Source organism: Polypterus senegalus, chromosome 1 (assembly GCF_016835505.1).
Source record: "Polypterus senegalus isolate Bchr_013 chromosome 1, ASM1683550v1, whole genome shotgun sequence".
Classification (NCBI taxonomy): domain Eukaryota; kingdom Metazoa; phylum Chordata; class Cladistia; order Polypteriformes; family Polypteridae; genus Polypterus; species Polypterus senegalus.
In genome coordinates, this window is record NC_053154.1 from 101363833 (window position 1) to 101388058 (window position 24226).

The window sequence follows — 24226 nt, forward strand, 5'->3', positions numbered from 1 at the left end:
GTTTCCCGTGGCCCATAACAACGGGAAGTTAAGGGGACCAGTCTCTATAGGCGCCTAAGAGTTTGTCTTTGTTGTTTATTAGTCTCCAGGCAACAAGCTGAAGCGTTATTTAGTGTGTGTCTCACTCGTTGTTATTCGATGTTCTCTACAATACATGCACTACATTCTTGTATAAGCGATTAGCTACAAAATATATGTAATACATACGCAACCTCCATTCTTACCCAAAAAACACTAGGTGCACAAATATGCGTCCGGCCCACAAGTCGGTAGACTTCGTTTTCTCGTCGGACCATTTGATTTTGTAACACTAGCGGTGGATTTTTAAGCCGAAGTTGTACGTTCATTATCTGTTCCGCCGTGCCATCGGTGTTGCTGTTTTTGGTATTCTATTCAAGGTGCATCCACCTCGATTATAAGAAAAGATCTGTGCATACCATATTTAAAGTGAACGTAGAGAGACGAGGCAGAGATTGCACGAAAATAAACAAGGTAACATTTGCGAAATGCGGAACAGTTTACACGTGAGGAATAGCAGGCCTGCTGGTACAATCTTTGTGAGTGGCATGTCCATCCATCCATCCATCCATTTTCATAACCCACGTATCCACCGCAGGGTTGCTGGAGCGTATCCCAGCAAGCATAGCGCGCAAGGCTGGAACAATACCTGGACAGGGCGCTAGTCTATCGCAGACGAATCAGGGCCATTTTATCATGGCTAATTCACCTAACTTGCATGTCTTTGGATTGTGGCATGGACTTGTACACAAATCACTGCACAGTAAAGGGAAATGGAGATAATATATTAATACAAGAGGACTGTCGCAGGGCCTGTGGTGCGCTTGTCTGCCAGGCCAATAAAGAGCAGCTATCTTGATGTCTGCTTTGTCTAGTGGAGTTGAAGGAGCAGTGTAGTCAGTGTTTTATGCTGATGACATTGTGTTGTGGGGCACCAAAAAGGTGGAAGCGGCCAGGAAGCAGTAAAAAAGTGCAGGAGAAGTTGGATGTGTCAGAAATGAGAATGTTAAGATGGATGTGTGGATTTACAGAATAAGAACTGACACAATCAGAAGTACAATGAAAGTGGGAGAGGGATTTAGGAATGTAGGCTGAAGTGGTGGGGACATTTAATGAGGAGAGACAATGAATATGTGGTTAAAAGAGTGATTGGAAATGTAGGTACAGCTAAATAGAGGGCAGGGAAGCTCAAAGCGGAGGTGGATAGATAAAGTAAAAAAAAAGTTTGAGAGGAAAAGGATGAGACTAAGGAAGGAGGTGCAGGGCTGAGATATATGGAGAAGATTGATCAGGCACATTGACCCCACATAAAAGTGCATAAAAATGAAGAGGAAGAAGAAAAATGATGGGTAGTCTAGTTCAATTCAACCAAGGCTATGAAAAATGTAAATTGTAACCCAACTACAAAAACTAAGTGGATCTCGACTCCTTATCTAAATTAGTCCTTGCTCCATTTGCAGATCCCAAAGCTTTTTAAAAAAAATTGGTCTGCTTCATTAACACAGTTAATGGTCTAAATACTTTAGCAATGATGTAGATTTCTTTACGAGATAGGTCAGTAAGGGAGTACTTTATGTATCATCAACTTTCATGATGTGCAGCAAAAATAAAACAACCATGCACTCTATGTGAGTAAAGTCTTGTGTTTTTGAGCCACCACTGAGAACTTTGGTGAAGAGTGAAATTCTGTAAGTAAACTGCTCTCAAACCATTACTCTTTTTTTTTTTTTTTTTGTAGATGGAGTCAAATGATGATGCTGGTGTGTTGAATGTTGGAGGCTCAGCTGATGAGAATTATTTTCTTGGCTACACCTTCACAGATCGTTCTCACTCTGGTCGCGTGGTGAAAAGCATTATGGACTTGTGTCTGGAAGATGGGCTTTTTGCAGATGTTATTGTTTTAGTTGATGGAAAAGAATTCCGGTTGCATCGACTTGTTTTGTCTGCACAGAGCTGTTTTTTTCGGTCAATGTTCACCAGCAACCTAAAAGAAGCAAACAATCGCAGCATTGAGCTGAAGGATGTTAGCTCCTCAGTGTTCCAGCTGCTTGTGGACTACATCTACCATGGAACCATCAAACTGCGAGTGGAGGAACTGCTAGACATTTATGAGATGGCTGACATGTACCAGCTGACTGCCCTATTTGAAGAGTGTTCTCGTTTTTTGGCACGCACTGTAGAAGTGAAGAGTTGCCTACAAGTCATGTGGCTGGCTGACCAGCACAGTGATCAGGAGCTGTACACTGCAGCCAAACATTGTGCTAAAATGCATCTGATGCAGCTCCAGCAGACCGAGGAGTTTCTTTCCTTACCACTACGACTCTTAACAGATATCATCAAAGGTTTGGCCTCTCATAGTGTAGAATCAGAGCAGCATGCAATGATGTATGGTGGCTGCCAACAACCTAGTTAATTTTTTCAAGCAGCCTCATTTTTGGTAAGGGTGGTATTATGAGACCTGATCCTTTTTGTTATTTCATCCCAGGTTTGTCATTGTTCACATAACTTGATACAAACTGCTGGGGGAATGCAGTCTATATTTGCAACATCTGTTGCCAAGCAGCTTTCTCAGTATTCAGTTCCTTCAGGAAAGAGAAGATAAAGTGTTATACTTGGCTTTGCTGCTGATGGTGGTCTCATTTACATCTGCAGATGGCGTTCCAAGTTCTCAAAATCCCACATCTGCTATAGAAGTCTGGGTGAATCATAGCAGTGATAGGCAGGACTTCTCTGAGATGCTCCTCAACAGTCTTAAGGTAAAGTAGCATGGGAAGCCAGTTTTTACAAAGCAATACTGGTCAGAATACAAAGGCAAAGAGTAATGGAATGCATACAGCCAGTGACGTGCAGTGAGGTTCACGGGTGGTGAGGTGCTGACTCCTTCAGAGTGAGATTTACAAATATATGAACCCACAAGAGTATCTTGTTCACTATTCAACTGGCAGCATGCACATTTACTACTGGTTATGTTTCATATCTCATCAGCATTCTTTACACACACACACATAGGTAAGCTACATATTTGGATAAGAAAGAATGTTACATTTATAGCGGCAAGAGAGAGAGTGGAGAGAGCGCATTTGCTCTGCACCCTCCATGTGTTCTAAATTTGCCGTTGCAATTCCACAATTCATACTCATTCAGTACAAATGAAAGTATAGAGTAGTGTATAAAAAATCAGATTTCAATTTTGACCTTATTTGAAATATTTAGTTGTTTTTAAAAACTTTTAATTCAGATGCTTTAATCAATTTTAATACTTGACTGCTCAACAAAAGGATAATAAGAAAAACAAAAGAAAATTTTATTTAAGGTCAAAATTAAGTTTTTAAATATTGGATTGTTTTTTTCTTAGTCTGATCCGTTTTTTATAGAATTGAAAACCGTTTATTGTCTTACCTTTATTTGTAAATGAAGTCCATGCGCCTATCCTTCTCTGCGAAAATCTCTGTCACTTTCTTGTAAAAGTCCTCCTGATTTTCCTTTAGTTTTAAATGCGTCTCCGACTCAATGGAGATTATCGCCAAGAAGAACAGCACAAACAAGCACCTGTTGGGCTCACATCTGCCCCCTTCGGTGCAGTACAGTACTGGCTGCCTCACCTTGTGCCTTTTCACGGCGGTTTTAAGTCTGATAAGCAAGATTAAATATGTCACATACATTCCTTTGGTACTGTGTCTCTCTGGAAAATCCTTGGGTACCGATGGTTTGACTTTGTGTCGAATGAGCGGTTGCTTATGGAGTCCTGAATGAGGCATATTATCTGCATTGTGAAGGAGCGTCAGTTACGGCACTACGGCCATGTGGCACGATTCCCCAAGGATGATCTGACTCATAAGATCCTCATTGTTGGGGACCCGAGTGGCTGGACCAGGCCAAGGGGTCACCCACATAACACCTGGCTGCGGCAGATAGAGGGTCTGGGAGGGTGGGACTGGACTGCGTGTCTGCCTGGGGGGTTGCAAACCGGGATCCTGACTTGTTTCATTGTGTAGTGGGTGCGACAACACACTGTACCAGTGCATGCTCCACAACAACAACAAATACATTCATTACAGAAATTAGTAGGTGGTAGGTAGTCCGGGTATATAATAAACATGTCTGCAAACATTATATTGTCGACATACAGAGAGACAGCAACAGGCACGCGCCAATTGCATACATTAACCCAGTGTGTGAGGCCTAGCGCAGCCCGAGGTGAGGTAAGGCTTGTTGCTGTTGCACCTCACGTTTCTCCCATGTATTTGAACAGGAAATGTGCAAATTTAGTGATTTTTACTATAAAAATTGATCAGAATTACTGGAATCATCCAGAAAAAAAAATTGTATAGCACGGATCAGTGGACACATTTATTTGGTGTTACCATTATTAGTTTTTTTACTTTTCATGATGACACCTGCCTCCCCTGACTGCACGTCCCTGCTTACAGCACAGTGACTACAATACACAACAAAACTGTTTTTCATTATAAAACACTGCCATAGCCTATATCTGATTAAATCTTATACCAGTAATGTCTGTTCCTGTCTTAGACTTTGTATTTCCCTCACCTCTTAAGATGGCTGAGGGGCTAGGTACCAATCACTAATAAAGAGGTATTATCTGTATTGCTTTCTGGTTTCCTGTATATTCTGTACTACAGCTTTAGCATTAAAAGGAACAACAGCACTCCACAACAGCAGCAACATTTAATGATAGTTGTATTTCCCCTGACAACTTTCCATACACGGTATGCCTGTGTCTTTTTTTTTTTCCATTTTGGTTCAGTAGCTTGGATGGTGAAGTGGATTTAAAGTATGACATTGTAGTTTCTTGGCAGACATTGTATTGCCTTGTTTGGTAAAAATGTATAAGCCAAAAGCTTTGTTCTAAGAAGGTAGGGATTATAAGAAAAAACATCAAAAGTTAGCCCTCTGTTACCCAGCTCTTTCTTTAGGTTAAACATCTACTTCAGGGACAGTACTCTGGGCCCAAATAAAAAGTTGCTTGGCACATGCTAAATAGATGGTGCGGCTGGCTGTTGTCCAGTTCATAATGTTTATGCTTTTATTCTTTCTTCTTATATTTACTCAGTTCTTTTGTACTTGAAAGCAGAGTAACTGCGGTCATCTCCATATCAAAATGACCTATGTTATGGTATGTATTGCACCATGGTGATGCCTCATTGAGCCAGTGTACTGGGATGGAATCCAGCATCTGGGGCCTCATTTATAAAACTTTGTGCAGATACAAGCATGAAAATAAGAGCACACCAAAAAAAACAGGAAAATGCATACATTAAAAAAAAATCAAATTTATAAAACCTGGAATACACACATTTCTTTGCAATTTACTATTTATAAATCCCAATTACCTTGTAAATATGTGTATATGAATATGCCCCCAAGGGTGACCTGAAATACCCATGTATGGTGGATGCTAATCAACTTCATACATGTATAATCACAATGTTGTGGACGTTTATTGGCTGTTAGTGCAGCCTTTCCCGCCTGATGCGTCAAGATCCCACCATCTGCATTCAAAGATATTTGGCTGTGCCCTGAAACTAAGAGTGCAAGATCATGAATGGTAATATAGAGCCTCTTCTCTGCAATCTGGGGGTCTAGGAAAGGCGTAAGGCAACATTGCTGAGCCGGTAGCCACTGTCACCTGGCGCATTTGTTTACATGAGTGCTGTTACAATGAATGGTACAGCATTATGAAACCGTGAGGGTTTAGTGAGTTACCTTACCAACAAGCCAGATAAAACGTACAGCACCATCAGTAAGTCAATTGCCAGTGCATCTTTGCCTCAAAAATAAATGAATCATGATTTGACCCGGTTGACTGAGACACAATGTTTGCCAGTCACATTTTAAATGACTTGTGCATTAATAGAAAGTAACTGCTTAATGTTATTAAAAGCAGCTTTGCTCTCTCAATATGAGTGCAGTAAATTGCTTCAAATATGTTAGGATTACTGGATAAAACTGCATATTCTGTTTTTATGTGTGTACACCTACACTTATATAAGACTGGATGAAGTACCTCACCGGCCAGATAATGGCATCCAGCACAGCAGGCATGATGGACTGAAGCATAGTTGAGATATTCCTGACCTTTCGGCCACTTCCTTGAGAAGTGACAACAGATAGCCAATATAAGCTGACAAAAAACTAAAAATGTTTGTCAGTGAAAATACGTAGTAATGGTGCTCTTATAAGGGAACTGAAATGCAGTCTGTGCATAATAGTCGGCGTTTTTAGGTGTAATATGTTTGTCACTTGAATGCACGTTATAATAAAGGTTCACCAATGTGAATTATATACATGTGAGTCGTCATTTAGCTGGTTTGGCTGCATTTCCCTGCTTGGTCATTGGTTTGTCCAAAATGTTGCTTACGCACTAGTCAGACTTGCCGTAAATATATGCATACTTCCTCATCAAGTTTTCTTTTATAAATCCCAACATTTGTTTTTGAATTTGTGTAAGCGTATTTCGAGCCTCTTTTTGTGCATACGCAAGCTTTATAAATGAGGCCCCTGGACTTTTGTTTATGTGGAGCCTGCATGTTCTTTAACGTGTTAGTGTAGGCTTTTCTATCACTTCCCCAAAGACATGCATGTTAGGTTAAGCAACATTTTTAAACTGGCCCTGTGTGAGCTTGGGTAGATAGATGCATGAGTGTTTGATGCAGCCAAGTGTGGCTCTATTACTCTGCAAACCTGAAATAGATTAAGCAGGTTGAGAATGTTATATGTCATAAGTCTGAGAAGCTGCTGTTTCCAAGCAACTGGTCATTCTATGCCCAAACTGTGGTTTATTTTAAAGATTTTACCTCATCAGACCCCATTATTTAGCACAGGGGTACGGTGCCTAAATATTCATGTTTCCCCCACCTTTTTTCACATTTTTCTTTATTGAGCAACATTGAATCACTGTGGATTTAATTTGGCTTTTTTGATAGTGATCAACAGAAAAAGACCCAAACAGATCCATGAAAGTGACCTTAATAATAGCAGGGTAGATACTTTTTATAGGCACTGTATATTTTGAACAACTGTAACTGTTTTGGTGTAGTCTTATACAGGGTGGCCCACGAAAAAGTAGCCCGCCTCCCTGGCGACAAAAGGCACTCTTCCATAAAGAAAGAAAGAACTTGAAATGCAAAAATCTTTACTCATTCTTTACAGAAAGTGCTGAAAATGATTCTTTGTGGAATGGAATACATGTCACTCAGCTCGTACTCACACGTTTGCACTACGTCTACACAGCTTTCGTGATGAGGGTAGTCAATCGGCGCGCCACTCTGGCAGGAAGGCGGGCTACTTTTTCGTGGGCCACCCTGTAGAATATGTTTAGCTTCAGTAAATGCTATTTGGATTTGCAGCTCTTTACTGACTTGAAATCTAACAAAGAGATATTTTCATAGGGTCAGTGCCCACAATATCCACTGAGCAGTCACGTCTGGCCTTTACCAATTCTAGTCTCAACCTGGCGGGCTACCAAGGCAAATGGACATTTGTTAAGTCAAATAGTTATGACCTTTCAGGGACTTGAGTAACAGTGTGCAATTTGCATGCATGTTTCTACTCAGACAGGAGCCTGATGTTTTTTAAATATTTTATTTATTTATTTTAATTAGGAGATCGGAGAAAATGTGCACATCTACCTGATTGGGAGGGATGAGAGCCGCACACATTCTTTAGCTGTGTCTCTACACTGTGCTGAAGATGACGCCATCAGTGTTAGTGGGCAGAACAGCCTATGCCACCAGATCACTGCGGCTTGTAAACATGGGGGTGACCTCTATGTGGTTGGAGGTTCCATTCCTCGACGTATGTGGAAATGCAACATGCAGACCATGGACTGGGAGCGATGTGCCCCTTTGCCACGAGACAGGGTGCAGCATACACTCGTGTCTGTTCTGGGAGATGATGCAATTTATTCTCTTGGAGGAAAGACACTACAGGACACTCTCTCCAATGCTGTCATCTACTATACAGTTCATGAAAATATATGGACAGAAACTAGCCAACTGGATACTGCTGTGTCAGGTGCTGCTGGAGTAAATATGGCCGGCACCATCTACCTCTTAGGTGGAGAAGAGAATGATATGGACTTCTTTACCAAACCCTCTAGACTGATCCAGTGCTTTGACACTGTTTCTCAGAGGTGCCATGTCAAGCCATACCTTCTGCCATTTGCTGGCTGTATGCATGCCACAGCACACAAGGACCTGATCTTCATTGTGGCAGAGGGTGACTCTCTGGTCTGCTATAATCCCCTGCTGGACAGCTTCACACGTCTGCGTTTTCCTGAAACCTGGAGCTGCATACCTTCCATCTGGAAGGTTGCAAGCTGCAATGGCTGCATTTATGTTTTCAGAGACAAGTGCAAGAAGGGAGATGCCAACACACTAAAATTCAACCCTGCCACTTCAGTAGTCACTGTGATCAAGGGAATAAAGATCCTTTTGACGAACTGGCAGTTTGTCTTAGCCTGAGTACACTCAGTCAGTTCCACATTGGAGTGGACCTGAGGACAATTGGGTTAATTGGCACAATGAACAGTAAGCATTTGAGTTGTACGCCAGCTGTTATGGAAGTGTGACGATGTATTTATGCTATAGAAGCCAAGTGCCATGTTTGCTTCATATCTTTCTTTTTTTTTTCTGTTGCTCTGCTTTTTCATAATGGGCAGTTTTGTTGTGGTGTTGCATATCTACAAGTGGGAGTAACCCAAAGACCCCAGCCTGGGTATTTGTAAGATGTGTGTGTTTTTATAGCCACTATGTAATCCACATTAACTAAGCAGCATTTAAAAGGTGTTATTAACAATAGTATCAAGAAATGTACAACTAATTTAAAAAGTCATTTTATGTAATTTGGTTTTGCTATTTTACTACAATACTGCTTTAGCAATAAACTGACACGTAACACATACTGCAGTGTGAAAGGTGATTTTCAATTAATATGAGGAGTTGGTTCATATACACCAAAGCCAGTCTGTTTTAGCTTAATCTTGATTACTGCGCCTTTAAGTGTCCTCAATTGCTGCTGAAACATAATTGGAGTTCTGCTGCCCTACATGCAGATTTTTTTTTTGTTTTAAGTTCTTCTACATTACCTGAATATTTGGATAGGTCTAAATCTTCTTTTGGCTGCTCCCGTTAGGGGTTGCCACAGTGGATCATCTTGTTCCATATCTTGGATAGGTCTAAACCTGAACAGCTTAATTAAAGTGGGTAAGGTATTTTAAACATTGCATTTTATTTACACGGGAACTGAATTATTTAAAAGGACTCCAATCAGCATCACACTCCCTCAACTTTTATCCTATAATTTAGTTAAACATTTTCTGAGATTTCAAAATTAGTGTGGACAAAAGGAACCATCATGGGTTGTTTAAGTCCAGTGGTAATGCCGAGTCATACTTTCATGTCCAGTTTGGCTGTAGATTGCCATAATTGTGATATAGAAAGGGTCACAGTATATATTCAGAAGTTCAGAACCAATCATTTGATTTACATAATATAGAAACACCCAAAGAAGACAAGAATGTTTATGATCAATTGAGAATGATTTATTAATAATCATTTATGTTAAAAATAAATATGCACCAGAAGCAGCACATGAAGTGTTAAAATCAGTGTATGGTTTCAGTAGGCCCTTTGTTTAATGGGTGGATGGTTTCAATACCCACATAAATCCCTCTTACAGGATAACATTAATAATCAGCATTGAGGTAGCACACAACTGCCAAAGCCACAGATTCTTTGACATGTCTAAGGAGCTGAGGTAAAGCAGATCATTTGACATGCTATTTAAATGTAATTTACGCAAAATGCCAAAACAAGCGTGTATAAAGTGCAAACATGAATAAAGTGAAATGTGAGCATTAATATGAATACTGTTCTGATTTTACAACAGAATTCACTTAATACCAGTACCAACAAACAATTTTACTGTGAGAAATTCTATCCAAGAAGCTAAAGAAATAATTGCTGCAAAATGCAGAGCACTTGAACAGTTCTGTTCAGACTGTCATTAATATACTTGGCCTTCTGCTAAAGTTTTCCATAAAAAGCACTGTCTGTTGCAAAAACACTATCATTCTGTTTTCACACCTGCAATCTCAAACAACTAAAACAAAAAATATATTAATTTTATCCAAAACTAACTTTCATGCAAAGAGAAAATGGTTCTACATAATAGATATATAGGTGTCGGTCATAAAATTAGAATATCATGACCAAGTTGATTTATTTCAGTAATTCCATTCAAAAAGTGAAACTTGTATATTAGATTCATTCATTACACACAGACTGATGTATTTCAAATGTTTATTTCTTTTAATTTTGATGATTATAACTGACAACTAATGAAAGTCCCAAATTCAGTATCTTGGAAAATTTGAATATCGTGAAAAGGTTCAATATTGAAGACACCTGGTGCCACACTCTAATCAGTTAATTAACTCAAAACACCTGCAAAAGCCTTTAAATGGTCTCTCAGTCTAGTTCTGTAGGCTACACAATCATGGGGAAGACTGCTGACTTGACAGTTGTCCAAAACACGACCATTGACACCTTGCACAAGGAGGGCAAGACACAAAAGGTCATTGCTAAAGAGGCTGGCTGTTCACAGAGCTCTGTGTCCAAGCACATTAATAGAGAGGCGAAGGGAAGGACAAGATGTGGTAGAAAAAAGTGTACAAGCAATAGGGATAACCGCACCCTGGAGAGGATTGTGAAACAAAACCCATTCAAAACTGTGGGGGAGATTCACAAAGAGTGCTTCAAGAACCACCACGCACAGATGTATGCAAGACATGGGTTTCAGCTGTCGCATACCTTGTGTCAAGCCACTCTTGAACAAGAGACAGCGTCAGAAGCGTCTCGCCTGGGCTAAAGACAAAAAGGACTGGACTGCTGCTTGTGGTCTAAAGTTATGTTCTCTGATGAAAGTAAATTTTGCATTTCCTTTGGAAATCAAGGTCCCAGAGTCTGGAGGAAGAGAGGAGAGGCACAGAATCCACATTGCTTGAGGTCCAGTGTAAAGTTTCCACAGTCAGTGATGGTTTGGGGTGCCATGTCATCTGCTGGTGTTGGTCCATTGTGTTTTCTGAGGTCCAAGGTCAACACAGCTGTCTACCCGGAAGTTTTAGAGCACTTCATGCTTCCTACTGCTGACAAACTTTATGGGGATGCAGATTTCATTTTCCAACAAGACCTGGCACCTCCACATGGTGCCAAAGTTACCAGTTCCTTGGTTTAAGGATCATGGTATCCCTGTTCTTGATTGGCCAGCAAATTTGCCTGTCCTTAACCGTATTGTGAAGAGGAAGATGCAATACGCCAGACCCAACAATTCAGAAGAGCTGAAGGCCACTATCAGAGCAACATGGGCTCTCATAACACCTGAGCAGTGCCACAGACTGATCGACTCCATGCCACGCCGCATTGCTGCAGTAATCCAGGCCAAAGGAGCCCCAACTAAATATTGAGTGCTGTACATGCTCATACTTTTCATGTTCATACCTTTCAGTTGGCCAACATTTTAAAAATCCTTTTTTTGCATTGGTCTTAATTGATAGTCCCAAATTCAGTATCTCAGAAAATTAGAATATCATTAGTTGTCAGTTATAATCATCAAAATTAAAAGAAATAAACATTTGAAATACGTCAGTCTGTGTGTAATGAATCAATCTAATATACAAGTTTCACTTTTTGAATGGAATTACTGAAATAAATCAACTTTGTCATGATATTCTAATTTTATGACCGGCACCTGTATACTAATTTATTCCTGTGATAATGGCTATGAATAGGCACTTTTTGAAAAGGAATATGAAATTAAATTGATTTTCTGACACACTTATTATCAGATTATTTTATAAAGTGTTAGATTTCAAATAAGTGTCCCAAATTAGGCTAAAAGAATAAAACTAGCCAAGATCAAAGCAATAAAATTAACCCATTAAACAATTACAAACAGTACATAACAAAAAATAACTGTGCTCAGACAACTGATGTTGGAAATAAGGAAATGACAGGCATAATAAATCATTAAACAGAGGCACAACTGAGATAAGTACCAATAAATAATGGGAAAAACATCATGAGTAAGCAGGGGATCGTTACACCAAATTGTGTGGCCAGCAAACTGAGAAATATCTGGACCAAAAAAACAGATGTCAAGACTAAAAAAACGCATGCAGGAAACAGTCAATTTAGAGAGAAGCTGGACAGCAGAGGACAGTGTAGGACTGATGTTTTTTATTGTTTCTACCCATCTTCTTAAAGATCTTTCACCTGCACAGAACCAACCTCATTTACTTCTACTCCTTCCCTTCGCACCAGAAGGTGTGTCCTGTCTCAACAGAAAGTTTATGAATGGGTAGAAAGGTTTAAAGTGTGACAAACAAGTGTAAACGCTAAAGCTTGATCTGGTCGATCATCCACATCGTGCACACAAGCCCATATCAACATGGCAGAGAAGATCAACAGATTACGCCGTCCACTGTTGCTGCACATTTTAATATACTGTAAGCTACAGCAGTGTACATACCATGGGCACGATGACTTGGGGTACTGTAAAGTTTGCACAAGATGGCTGCCAAAACAGCTTACTGATCTGCACAAGGCACCATCTTTCAGTGAGTTTCAGCAGGTTTCACCCCCTCTGGCCAATTGTGCAATCCCACAGCGGAGCATCCATGTTCTTTTAACCTTGGCTTTAACTTGACTAACACCTGAGAGCTGCACTGTGCGTCTCTGTTCTATCTATAAGCCATCATGAACATGTACTGTGTCGGCTTCTATCTGTTGCGGTTACTACATAATTTTCTAATTGCCTTTACTTTTTGACTTAGCCTCATATAGGCTGTGCTCATATATGGGCTGCAACTAAATCTTCTACACAGTTAATAACAAATATTGTGTTGCCTAGAAGGGGACAACTAATTTCAGAAACTTGGTTTCTGAAGCAGCAAAGACTGAATGTTTCATCCATTTTCAAGGTGTTGAGCTAAAGGATGTTGTAAAAAAGACAAAGACAAGCTCATGGCTGCCACTGGTGTAGTTAATAGTTAACAGAAGAAAAATAAGGGTTTGTGCTAGCTCTTCATTTAAATATTTGTTGTTACAAGGCGCACACACACATAGTTCTCCAGTATAGGTGTGATTACATCCATAACTGTTGCACACAGGCTCAGTCTGCACTTTTTTCATTCATATGCCATGAAAGTATCGAAGGATGTGTCAATCTATATATTCTGTGTCAACCAAATGCTGAATAAATTCAATCAAACCTTTTTCAGACATTGTTATGTGATCAAATATTATGACATATCAAATAATTTGTGTTTTTTTGTGAATGTAAGCTTACTTATTTGATAACTGTGCAAAAGTTACATCTTAGACATGAGGTGCCTGACTTGTGGCCATTTTATGCTAAAACTTTTAAGCACACATCACAGTAAACAAATGCAAATGGTCTCTTTTAAACAGCAACTGCTGTCCAGATTTAAAATCACCATTTCTAATGGCTCTTTCAATATTGTTGCTATTCATTTTAGCTAGAAAGCTACATTTGCACAATACTATGTATACCTTTGGTGTGACAGGAGCATTCCTTGATCCCTACATTTTTATCATCATATCATTGTTGGCACTGCTAATGTCAAACAGCAACAAGTAGCTTAAAAGTTTGAATTAGGTTACATCTATTATACATCTTTCAAGGTTTAAATTATTTTATTACAGCGTCTTTGTTCGTTGACCTCCAGTAACTTACTATGTTGCAAAACATTTAAAGGAATACTCCACCCAAAAAGTACATGTGTGAATTATCATTTACCCTATTTTCAGTGATTACAATAAAAAAAAATTTTTCAAGGAGAACAAAGATAAAGATGATGATATAGTACAAGCCAATGATGAAAATGCAAACAATATACAAAATATTTATGGAAAAAAAAAAAATCTTGCATAATTCACATTTCAGTTAACCAGTCATTTGCTCAAAACATGGAAAACACATGCATTTTTTGCTAAAATATTGTTAAACACACATCATAAACAGGAAATGAAATGCAAGTCACACAGGACTGAGCATATGATGATGAGCATAATCCTTTAAGTCAGGTCCAGCAGGACTATTCTGGGAATGCTGGTCTCTACTAGATTCTAAATTAAGTACGAAAGGACTGTTAACTGATGAGAAAATGCCTTCTAGTTAAAGCAGAACCAACTTGCTTCTAAATGGAAACTGAATCTATGAATAAAATAATTTATTGTATACAGTAAAAATGGACTATGGTTTTCTCTATCAGTAAATCAAAATGTTTAAAATTAAAATGTTACATAACAACTATGCATGTCAATATATGCCACAATAAACTATTCATACATCAGATCCTGAACTTTAGAACAAAGTATAAAAACTTCCCATAATAGTGAATCAAGGAAATCAGAATGACAACGTTGCTTTACGTTAATTTGGGTAAACAGATTTATCAAGTCTTGTCTACTTATCCAGTGTCAATCTAGACAAGGTCTGACTAGGAATTATGATATTAAGGTAAGAGGCCCATCCTTATAGTGTGAAATTTAAAAAATAAATAAATAAATAAATAATGGATGGACAGTGTGGAATGCAGGAAAGGGTATTGTTCATCTCCAAAGACTATACAGTAAAAGGGCTGATGAGCTTGCAAGAATACCTGGGGCCACTAGAGGAACTATGGAAGTACAGCCCCTTAAGTTTTACAGAGGCCAATCCCTGGTTTAACTGAAAGTACTTCACTGATGGGGATTTAAGAAGCCTGTTCTCCTGGTGGCAATATCTTACACAGCAAGGAAAAGGAGAAGCAAATTTTGATGGAAAACAAACAAGTGAGAGAAGCCAAAAGAGAAGAGTGTGGAAAAGTGTGTTCAAGGGGGTAAACTGAACAGCCACCTCACAGAAACTAGATAGGGTACCTACCGCTTTTAGTAGAGCTCAACACAGTTACAGATTTATTGTCTTATAGAATATGTCTAAAATTGTTAGTCTACAAGTCCTAAACATGTAAACTTATTGTTGGATAAACAAGTTTTCATTAATAATTACTATAGATGCTGTTGTGACTTTCTTGGTTTGTTATGAGCAAACCTAACGTTCACACATTTATTAAACTTGCTTAATTCAGTATTATGATCTCAAGGAGCCATAGTTTACCAAGTACAAGACTATTAACCAGCATATTCAAGTCATCTTAGAGTCACACATTAACTTAACATTCACGTCTTTGGGACTTTGGGAAAAAACAACCATACAGATGTGGAGAGAACATTCAGTCAGCAGTGGTTGATAGGGTTATTCAAAACCAAATCTTCTACACTGAGAAGACATCTCCACACCACTTACTAATAAGTGCTGCCCTTCATTATTAAAATTGTGTTAATTTTACAAGAACCTGAAATAGGTGTAACACATACAATTTTTAATATAAAAAAAATCCATGCTTTCTTCCTAATTCAGGAAGAAACTTCTACCACTCTCCATTAATGCTCAGGAAGAATCCTCAAGGCAAGTTTCACGGTGGTACTGATGCAGTACTGCCATCTGTCCTCGACGGATAAGAATATGTGGACGTACTGAAGCTATAAAATGGCGAGCCTCTTCAGGGGTCCAGCAGTGCACCTTAAGGGAAAGAGGAAATCACTTGGTAAGTGTGCGCAAATTTGCCCCCTCCCCAACAATAGAAACACAAACCTAAACTATAATGTACTGTGCACTCTGTATATAGAATAATACTACCAAATTAGTTTAGAAAAAGAAAACTTCGTATTCAGACAGGTTTTAATAGAATGACATTACACACTTCATTGGAGAAAAATCAGTTTGTGATGACAATTATTAATAATACACTGTCCTATGAATCTACAGAGTAAATTTCTTCAAAAATTAACATGACTTCTTGTTAGTTATACATTGTTGTATAGGTGCAAGAAGAACTGAAACATGCATAGATAGATGTTTTTAAACTTCATACTTCTAGCCAAACTATAGGCAACTTATACTGTAACTTCAGTATACTGGGTCTTCAACTGGTTAGTCTTCTACTTTTGGAGACACAATACATGGTAGTTCTACCTTGCCACTATGGTGATGCAACCAAAAGTGAAAAGATATAGATATCAGAAATTAAAAGACTTAGTTATTTTAATATCCACCTTAATAAAAGGACAAGTTTCTATGTGTGTGTGTGTGTGTGTGTGTCCATTTGGTTGCTATTTGTCTGTTGTATGCCATTTGGTAAGGCATTTTTAAAAGCAGAGGTAATATTTACCATGCACCATCTGTTGTAATGAAAAATGCAATGCATTTTATTACTATATGCATTACAAAATACATTCTAGTAAATGGAGCATTGCAAACATTAACAGTGAATGTACGGAGATGTTTGTTAATTACACAGGTATCAAAAAGTCCCCCATAAAGTGCCCCATTTTTAAAGGTGCTAAATAAAAATAATGTTAAAACAGATTATTCTTGTTACAGTATTCACCTCACAAAGAGACAATCAGGAAAATTGATTTTTCCTGTGGATCCCCAGCTAAAGGATCCCAACCCTCTTTCCAAATGACTCACTTCTTTTACAATATGAACACAGTACTGTATAGCTGAATTCTGTTCTTTCATTTGTGCATTTATTATTGTGTAATGATAATGGATGGGCTGAGATTTTTTTCTAGCTCAACTTATGTCAGTTGACTATTCAGTCTACAACATAGGTGCGAGATAAATAGCCAGTTTTCAATCCCCTGTTAGGGTTAAAAAGTTGTGCTGGGTCCTAAAGGCAAAATTGTCCTTGATGTGAATATTTCTACTGTGTATTTTACAGTTTTATTATGATTTAATGCCTATTATTTGAGGTGCCTCACGACTATACTAATCAATGCAAAAGAGTGACAGATACTGCTGTAGTAATGTGCTATGCTGTAATTTGCACAACCATGAAGGTAATTTCAGCCACATGCGTCACTAGTTTAGCAGCTACATAAAAAGCCATATGTTTCAGTATCTAAAGGGACCAAGCTGTGGCAGACACTTTGTAAACCACTGAATATTCAAATTTATTAGACAAATTTCATTCTATCAGTAGAGTGGCTTCTTGGGGTGATAAGCAATTGAAAATTATCCAAATATTATAATAAACAGTCAACCATATAGCCTAGTTGTTAAGATACTTCAGAATGCAAGGAAAAGTATTTGTTTTTTAATTAGAAACTTTTTTTTTTATTAAAAGTGCAGATTAAACTGAGAATTAAAAAATGAACCAAAATATGCAGAAAGACCATCAATTTTCATAGTAAATAAAGTATAGCAGAAATATTTCATCCTCTGGTAATAAATTAAAAGAATTTATTTTAAACAAACAGCATTTTAGTTGGAAAATATTTTCATCTTCTAGTTGGGGTAAAAAAACTGCCCTCAATGCTTAGCCTACCAGCTCACTTGCTCTTCACACAGATGATGCCTCCCACTCACTTTGCAGCAAGTACTCTACTAAACAGAAAAAAAACTATTTTTTTTCCTCAAAACACTATGTTCAGAGTTGCCACGAATGGTAGTTAAACATAACCTGACCTGTATGAATAGAAAACACATACTGATACAAGTCATACTGAAATGAATTTTATTTTCAAAACTAGTTTCTATTTAGAGATTTTGATTTTATATCCATCAGTTTTACTTGCTAGTATCTATCTAATCTAGTTTCATTTCATCTGGGGTTACTTATATATCATCTCATCCATCCCACAGATTCAATTCCTATTCTTAGAAGTCCACCCCAAATATCAAAGGAATCCCATAAAGCATCAGAACAAAGCATGGTTTCCAAACATTCTGGGATTCTGAACCTACCTTTATTAAATATGCTGCAACCAGAGTGGCACTCCGAGACCGTCCTGCTTTACAATGGACATAGATACTACTTCCACTCGTCCTGTGTCTCAGGGCAAATGACACACCCCTGTGTAGTTGCTCAAGGCTGGGAACACCAGTGAAATCCACAGTTGCCAGATGTAACCACTCCACACCAGCTTCCCTCCACTCCTGCGAGTTGAAGATAATGTACAATTAGTACTATGTTGAATAAAATGTCCTAATGCTGTATGTGGAAATAAGACTAACATTTGGACAAAGATGGACAAAGGGGAATGGTACTTGGATGACCCAACCACAAGAAGATTAAAAAGCAGTTACAACTCCTCTACTGACATGATAGACTGCTAAGTCAGATCTAGGTTGTACCATGCTTTTCTACTCTTTTGGAACTCTCTTGCAACAAAGACATCTTTTGGATAATGGAAACTCATTACAAGGGTTACTGCTGTACTAAGCAGCTTAAGTAGTTTAGCATACATTTCAATCAATGTTCTAAAAGCCTGCTGTCACATCACTTCACCAGGTACTTCCATCTTTTTGTTTTTTAAATTGTACTGTTTTCTTACTTGATTGTGTTTGCATGTGGCGGATGCCTAAACTCATAAGTAAACACTAACCTATAGATTACAAGTAACTGAAGAGATCCACTCAAAATCCTTTATATGGTACTACATTTAATACATAATGGCCCTATGCTTAAAATGACTTTCTCCATCAGGCAAATAACAAATAATACAAATGAATGATTTTACCTGTTCTGAATAGCAGAGGCTCTTAATTTCCCATGCTTCGTTCAAAGTGATTACTCCTCTAACATTATGCTTGTGAACCAGCTGTTAAAAAAAAAACAAGACAGTGCATTCTTGATTAACCCAACAGTATTTTACTTATTTAACTCCACAGTCTGGGGTAATCAAATTAACAAAAGCAGACTCCAACCAATACCCATTATGTAACAGCAGCTTTAGCAGCATTCGGATTATATAGGCTTTAACTGAAATTATAATAAAAATTACTTACTTTCTAAAGGATGCAGTACTCTAAGCATTATCTTAAATGTAACCTGTGGGCTTAAAGGACTTTTTTTGAACAACAAGTAACACATTGCATAAGAAAAATTATCAAAATCAAATGCCAGTAACTCTTTTTGGATAATAAAAACGCAAAAGCAGACATTTGAAGACAACATCTACCTTGCTTAGTGTTACTCTTCTCTTGTATTTTTATTACTGCTTATCATTTCTTCATGTTACAGTTTAACAGATTTACATTATTTGTTGTTTGATTCCTGTCACTCTTAGAAGCAGCATGAATTATTTTTGTTTGATGCCTTTAAAAATATCTATTTTTTACTTTATCCTACTTTTAGTCCATTATAACAAGAATGAAAAATATACTGCCCTGCTGTGGGCTGGCACCCTGTGCTGGCTGGGATTGGCTCCAGCAGATCTCCGTGACCCTGTAGTTAGGATATAGCGGGTTGGATGATGAATGGATGAAAAATATACAGAGACAGTTTCAAATATTGTGTATTTATCAAAGCTGTGTTTTTTTTTAACAATATTTGCTGTAAACTGTACCCCATCATTTAGTCAATTCACTCTTCGAGCAAGGGGTTTAAAATAAACTGCAAAATTTTCTGGTTTTCATGACCAGAAAACAGCAATGTAAAGTTACAATATGAAAGACAATTGCACTACAAAAAAATATCCAAAAAAAAAATAAGAAATGGTAACATCTATAGAAAGCCTGAAAAAGTTACCATAGTCTTTTGTATCTATTTATAGTATGGCTGTAAGAAATGGTTTGTGAACTTTTTGGAATTGCTTGGATTGATTACTTAAGTGTTGCCTGCTCTTCGACTAAAATTAAAATAAATTGGAAACACAATCTGCCTAAATTAATAACACATAAACAACTGCTCTTCTTCATGTAAATACTTAACTTACTTACTGGTTTAAACTTTCACAGCCCATCATCTTGTGTTCAGTAACTGGTAGTACCTACTTTAGCATTAAAAAGGTCCACAAAGCAACAGGAAACTACTAAGAAAATGTTAATTATGCACAGTTATACTTTGCAATCAACAGGTATCAAATATTGACATTGGTACCACAGCACAGGGGCAGTAGCCCTTTTTCAGGCAGCCCAGCCACAATTCCACGTATTAATTCCCAAATATCTTCTCCTACATGCCACTGCCAGTTCTGTTACTAGAAGCTGCCATTAAGGGTGAAGTGATTTATATGGATAACACCCTCACTTCTCCATACAGTCAAAAGCCATTACAAAACATTCTCAAGGAATATTGTCAAGAAACAGAGATTTGGCTACACACAGCAAAAGCCATGCACTATTGAGAGAGGGAGTGCCAAGAGGGAACCATCAAATCACCACTGTGAATGTCAACACTGCTATCACTCATCAGCATACTTATGTAGTTCAACTTGTGTCAACACAAACATGGTACAGCAATTTGGAATAATCTAGTGCTGTACAGTACTTTTAAAAAAAAAAAAAATTGTCAGGAGGCAATGTGGTGTGTACTCTGATGTGCCCTCTGGTGGCTCTACATCTTTACTGACCAATAGATGGGTCTGTGCTTTTGCAAAATTATGTGTTTTACATTGAAAATAAGTTAATATTAAACTGGCATACTCAGTAAAAAAGCCTGATCTAATGCTAGATGTAGCCTGAAAAAAAGATGCCAAAAAAGAAAGTCAAAACACAGACTTTGATTAAAGCCTAAGAATCAGTACCACAATAAGGTACTGCAGAGTCCTTTTTAGAGTTAATGTAGAAAGTGTATCTTCCAAATTTAAAAGTAAAGAAATGCACATACAACAGCAATTTAATTTTGATTTTTCATTTGTATCTTACTTTCTTAGTAAGATTATTAAATTACGTTTCACAAAAGATGGAACTGTGTATAAACATCTCTCCTGAATGTGGCATGAATTAGACAAATGTGGTCTTAATAAATCACCATGAATGCCAACAACATAGTTGCTGCACTAATTAGCAAAATTGTTTTTGGTGGTGCCCATCCGTTAATTTATTAGCTCATGATGCCATGGAAGAAAAATCAAAAATTAAAGTTAATAGCTGTTACATTGTGTGCAAGATGTGTAGTGTTTTCATGAAAAGCAGTGGTTTCTGTACTGTTGATGAACCTTTTAAACTACAGTGTCAACATCTCTGTGGAAGACAGAAATTGAAATTGGCTATCTCCCTGTAAAGCATTTTGCAGTTGGGCTACACTGGCTGGTGAAAGGGGCCGAGTACTACATACAATCTGATACCTCTTTAGCATTGACTTGTTAACAGTGCATCTGACGAGTCATTCACCATGAAAAGCCTTGTGCTATGTTGTGATGCTGAACTGTATTTACAGTCTGTGCTTCAAAGAAATGACCTTTGTGGTATCCTGGAGGTCTTTCAAACGTGTTGAGGATTTCCAAACTGAGCATCATTCATTTCCGGCGCTGCATCCGAGTGGCAGCCTTTCCAGCAGCTCCGTATACGACTTTATCTTTTTACCTTTTTATCTCTATTTCTCTATTTCACTGATCACTTCTACCACTTTCTTTTATGTGGAGTTTTTTTTTTGTGAATTTCCCCTTGGGATTAATAAAGTATCTATCTATCTATCTGTGCTACAGCCAAGAGTCATATCCCAATCACTGCCTCCTTGATTATCATGCAGATTAATTAAAGGGGGGGTAGAAATGTGATCTTTTTGCGAAGAGTTGACGAGAGCTACTTCTAGCAAGGAAATATGAATAATATGCAAGCTTTATTTCAGACAGCAAGATAAAATGTGCTGAAGCACGTAAATTACCAGATAATTCTATTTAAAATGTTCAGATGCAGGTCACATGCAATTCATACATGTTTACAATGGATTGAGTACCACATGTAAAAGTGGTTGAATTTCGATCTAAAAAGTTGCAATTCCATGTGCTTTTTGGCTGTTCACATTTTTTCTTAAAAGAGTAATGGTGAGAAGTGCATGAAGGTATTCTGGGGTTTTAAGATTACCAACTTTGAGGATAATTGATGTCAGAACAAAAAATGTGCAATAAAGTAAGCCAATTCCTTGTATAATATGCAGGTATCGTATAACATGGCAAATGTTTTTGGTTTGAGTCGGTATTCTAGCAGATGCACTTTGAATTTATTATAGTACTTTCTGAAGAAAGTCCACTGAAACGAAAGAAAATGTATAGTCATCTTCCAGCATCTTCTGATTGGATTTCACAACAAGTACAATGTCATGGGTCATTCCATGACTAAGTTACTTGTATTATCATATTGTTATTTTTTTTCTATCTGATAAATGACACAGGTGGTATGGTGGCACAGTGGTATTGCAGTAAGAAGACCTGGGGTCTCTCCCTGGGTCCTCCCTGCGCAGAGTTTGCATGTTCTTCCCGTGTCTGTGTGGGTTTCCTCCCACAGTCCAAAGACATGCAGGTTAGGTGCATTGGTGATCTTAAATTGTCCCTTGTTTGTGTGCCCTGCCCGGGTATTTGTTCCTGCCTTGTGCCTTGTGTTGGCTGGGATTGGATCCAGCAGACTCCTGTGACCCTGTGTTAGGATACAGTGTGTTGGACGATGACTGACTAAATGACGCACATTTATGTGATGGTGTACTTTGAATGCGATTGTACTGCACATGTACTGCTATTGTTTATTTCAATTGCTTTCCTTAGTGATTTGTGTTTGTTCCACCTATGCAGTCTATTGCTGCACATTGACTGTCAAAAAATTCTTTATTGCACCGTGGGTTATGGCGCAATATCCTGATTTCAATAAGAATTCACTTTCTGACGTGGAAAGGTAAGTATGGACTCTGATATTTTTCATAACACTGTAAACATGTTGTACAGTTCGGGTGTACAGTTCAGGTTAATCTAATAAAAATAAATTTACAATTTATGGGGTGAATTATGAATTCTTATTGCTATTGTTGTTATGAATCATTTGGAAATACAGAATTTGTTTCTAGAGTGACATTTTCTTTTAAATTATGCAAACCCATCAATTAATACATAAATTATTACTTAACCAAGTTTACTTTTTAATCTAGCTAGCGACTTGCCTATCATGAAGCGGTTTATACGTGTGGTACAATTTTACAGTCATGTACTAAGTCATGAGAGACGGGGACATTATTAGTGATATATGAAACTGCGACCTTGACGACACAATATTTGTCTGCCAACAATCGTTTCTTGTAAAGGTAGATTTTCCAAGTGACTTTCCAGACTGGCACGGTTATGGCTCCGTGCTCATTGGAGTAAACCCTTCGGTCCACAGGTCTACAAGGAGGCAGTAGCGCTAAGCAGCGGTCGTCTGAATTGCGAGGGACAATGTCGGCATTTTAATCACCAACACTGAATAACTTTTAACGAAGCAAGAAAGTCACTTCACCACCAATGCTCGGGACACGAAACTATTACAACAGTTATACTGTCGCTTACAATTTTTACATAACTTTTAAAAATGGTTCGCTAAACACATAATTTTAATATAGCATTCTCGTGTCGTTATGCAGCTGTTAAAACCATGTTAGTCGAGTCGTGTCAAATACAGAAGTATCCGGTTACAAGGCTCACGTCCCATCGGCCTCTCACCTCTTTCGTGATACTCTTGAAAGGCAGCGCTCCGAGAATAACTGTCTCGTCGATCCTGTCATACCATCGTCTCCCGGTCACTTTCTCCATGAAAATGTTATAAGCGAGAGAGGGATAAAAAAGTAAACGAGCAGCTAACCCCGCCATCATACGAGTAATTGGCCAGGCGAGCGAGACTCCACGAATGCAATTGCTTTTAAACTGTAACATTGGGCAACGTTTTCATTTGTGGATTGCCCCTAGTGGGCAGGAAGACCTGGGTGAGCTATAAAGATATTAGTTTAACATTTTTGTTCAGAATATTATTTTCATACGACAGCCATGTAAATGATTGTGTGAGTAACTTTGACCGTTATACATATATACAATTTGTTAAACTAAACTATAAAGATACAATTATAAAACAGTCATCTTCAATGTAAATGGAATGTTGGAAATTTAATGAAAACTACAAAACTAAGAGCTTTACATCATCTAGAGGAGCACGTGTGAAGTCGGCATTTTAATTTTGAAAAAAGCTAAACTTCAAAATAAGATTTCGTTTTAATTTTAGATTTCGGAATAAAGGCACATTCTGCAATAAATTAAATAAGGATATGAATCAGATAAAATGAAAATGATGAGATAAAATCATGCACTTCCAAAAT

General features: G+C 37.9%; 2 protein-coding genes across 2 annotated transcripts; one reads left to right on the forward strand and one right to left on the reverse strand.

Annotated features, from left to right (window-relative positions):
* The first annotated feature begins 291 nt into the window (after positions 1 to 291).
* Positions 292 to 8943, forward strand: kbtbd4 (kelch repeat and BTB (POZ) domain containing 4). The gene is made up of 4 exons (XM_039754303.1): positions 292 to 492; positions 1757 to 2360; positions 2671 to 2774; positions 7644 to 8943. Exons 2-4 carry the CDS (start codon positions 1757 to 1759, stop codon positions 8502 to 8504), a joined length of 1569 nt encoding a protein of 522 aa, XP_039610237.1. The 5' UTR covers positions 292 to 492; the 3' UTR covers positions 8505 to 8943.
* Positions 8944 to 13738: 4795 nt separating this feature from the next.
* Positions 13739 to 23796, reverse strand: ptpmt1 (protein tyrosine phosphatase mitochondrial 1). Its single transcript, XM_039754318.1, has 4 exons — positions 23580 to 23796; positions 18693 to 18773; positions 17917 to 18108; positions 13739 to 15687 (listed from the first exon to the last, which is right to left on the reverse strand). The coding sequence occupies exons 1-4, from the start codon at positions 23787 to 23789 to the stop codon at positions 15556 to 15558; spliced, it is 615 nt and encodes a 204-aa protein (XP_039610252.1). The 5' UTR covers positions 23790 to 23796; the 3' UTR covers positions 13739 to 15555.
* Positions 23797 to 24226: the final 430 nt, after the last annotated feature.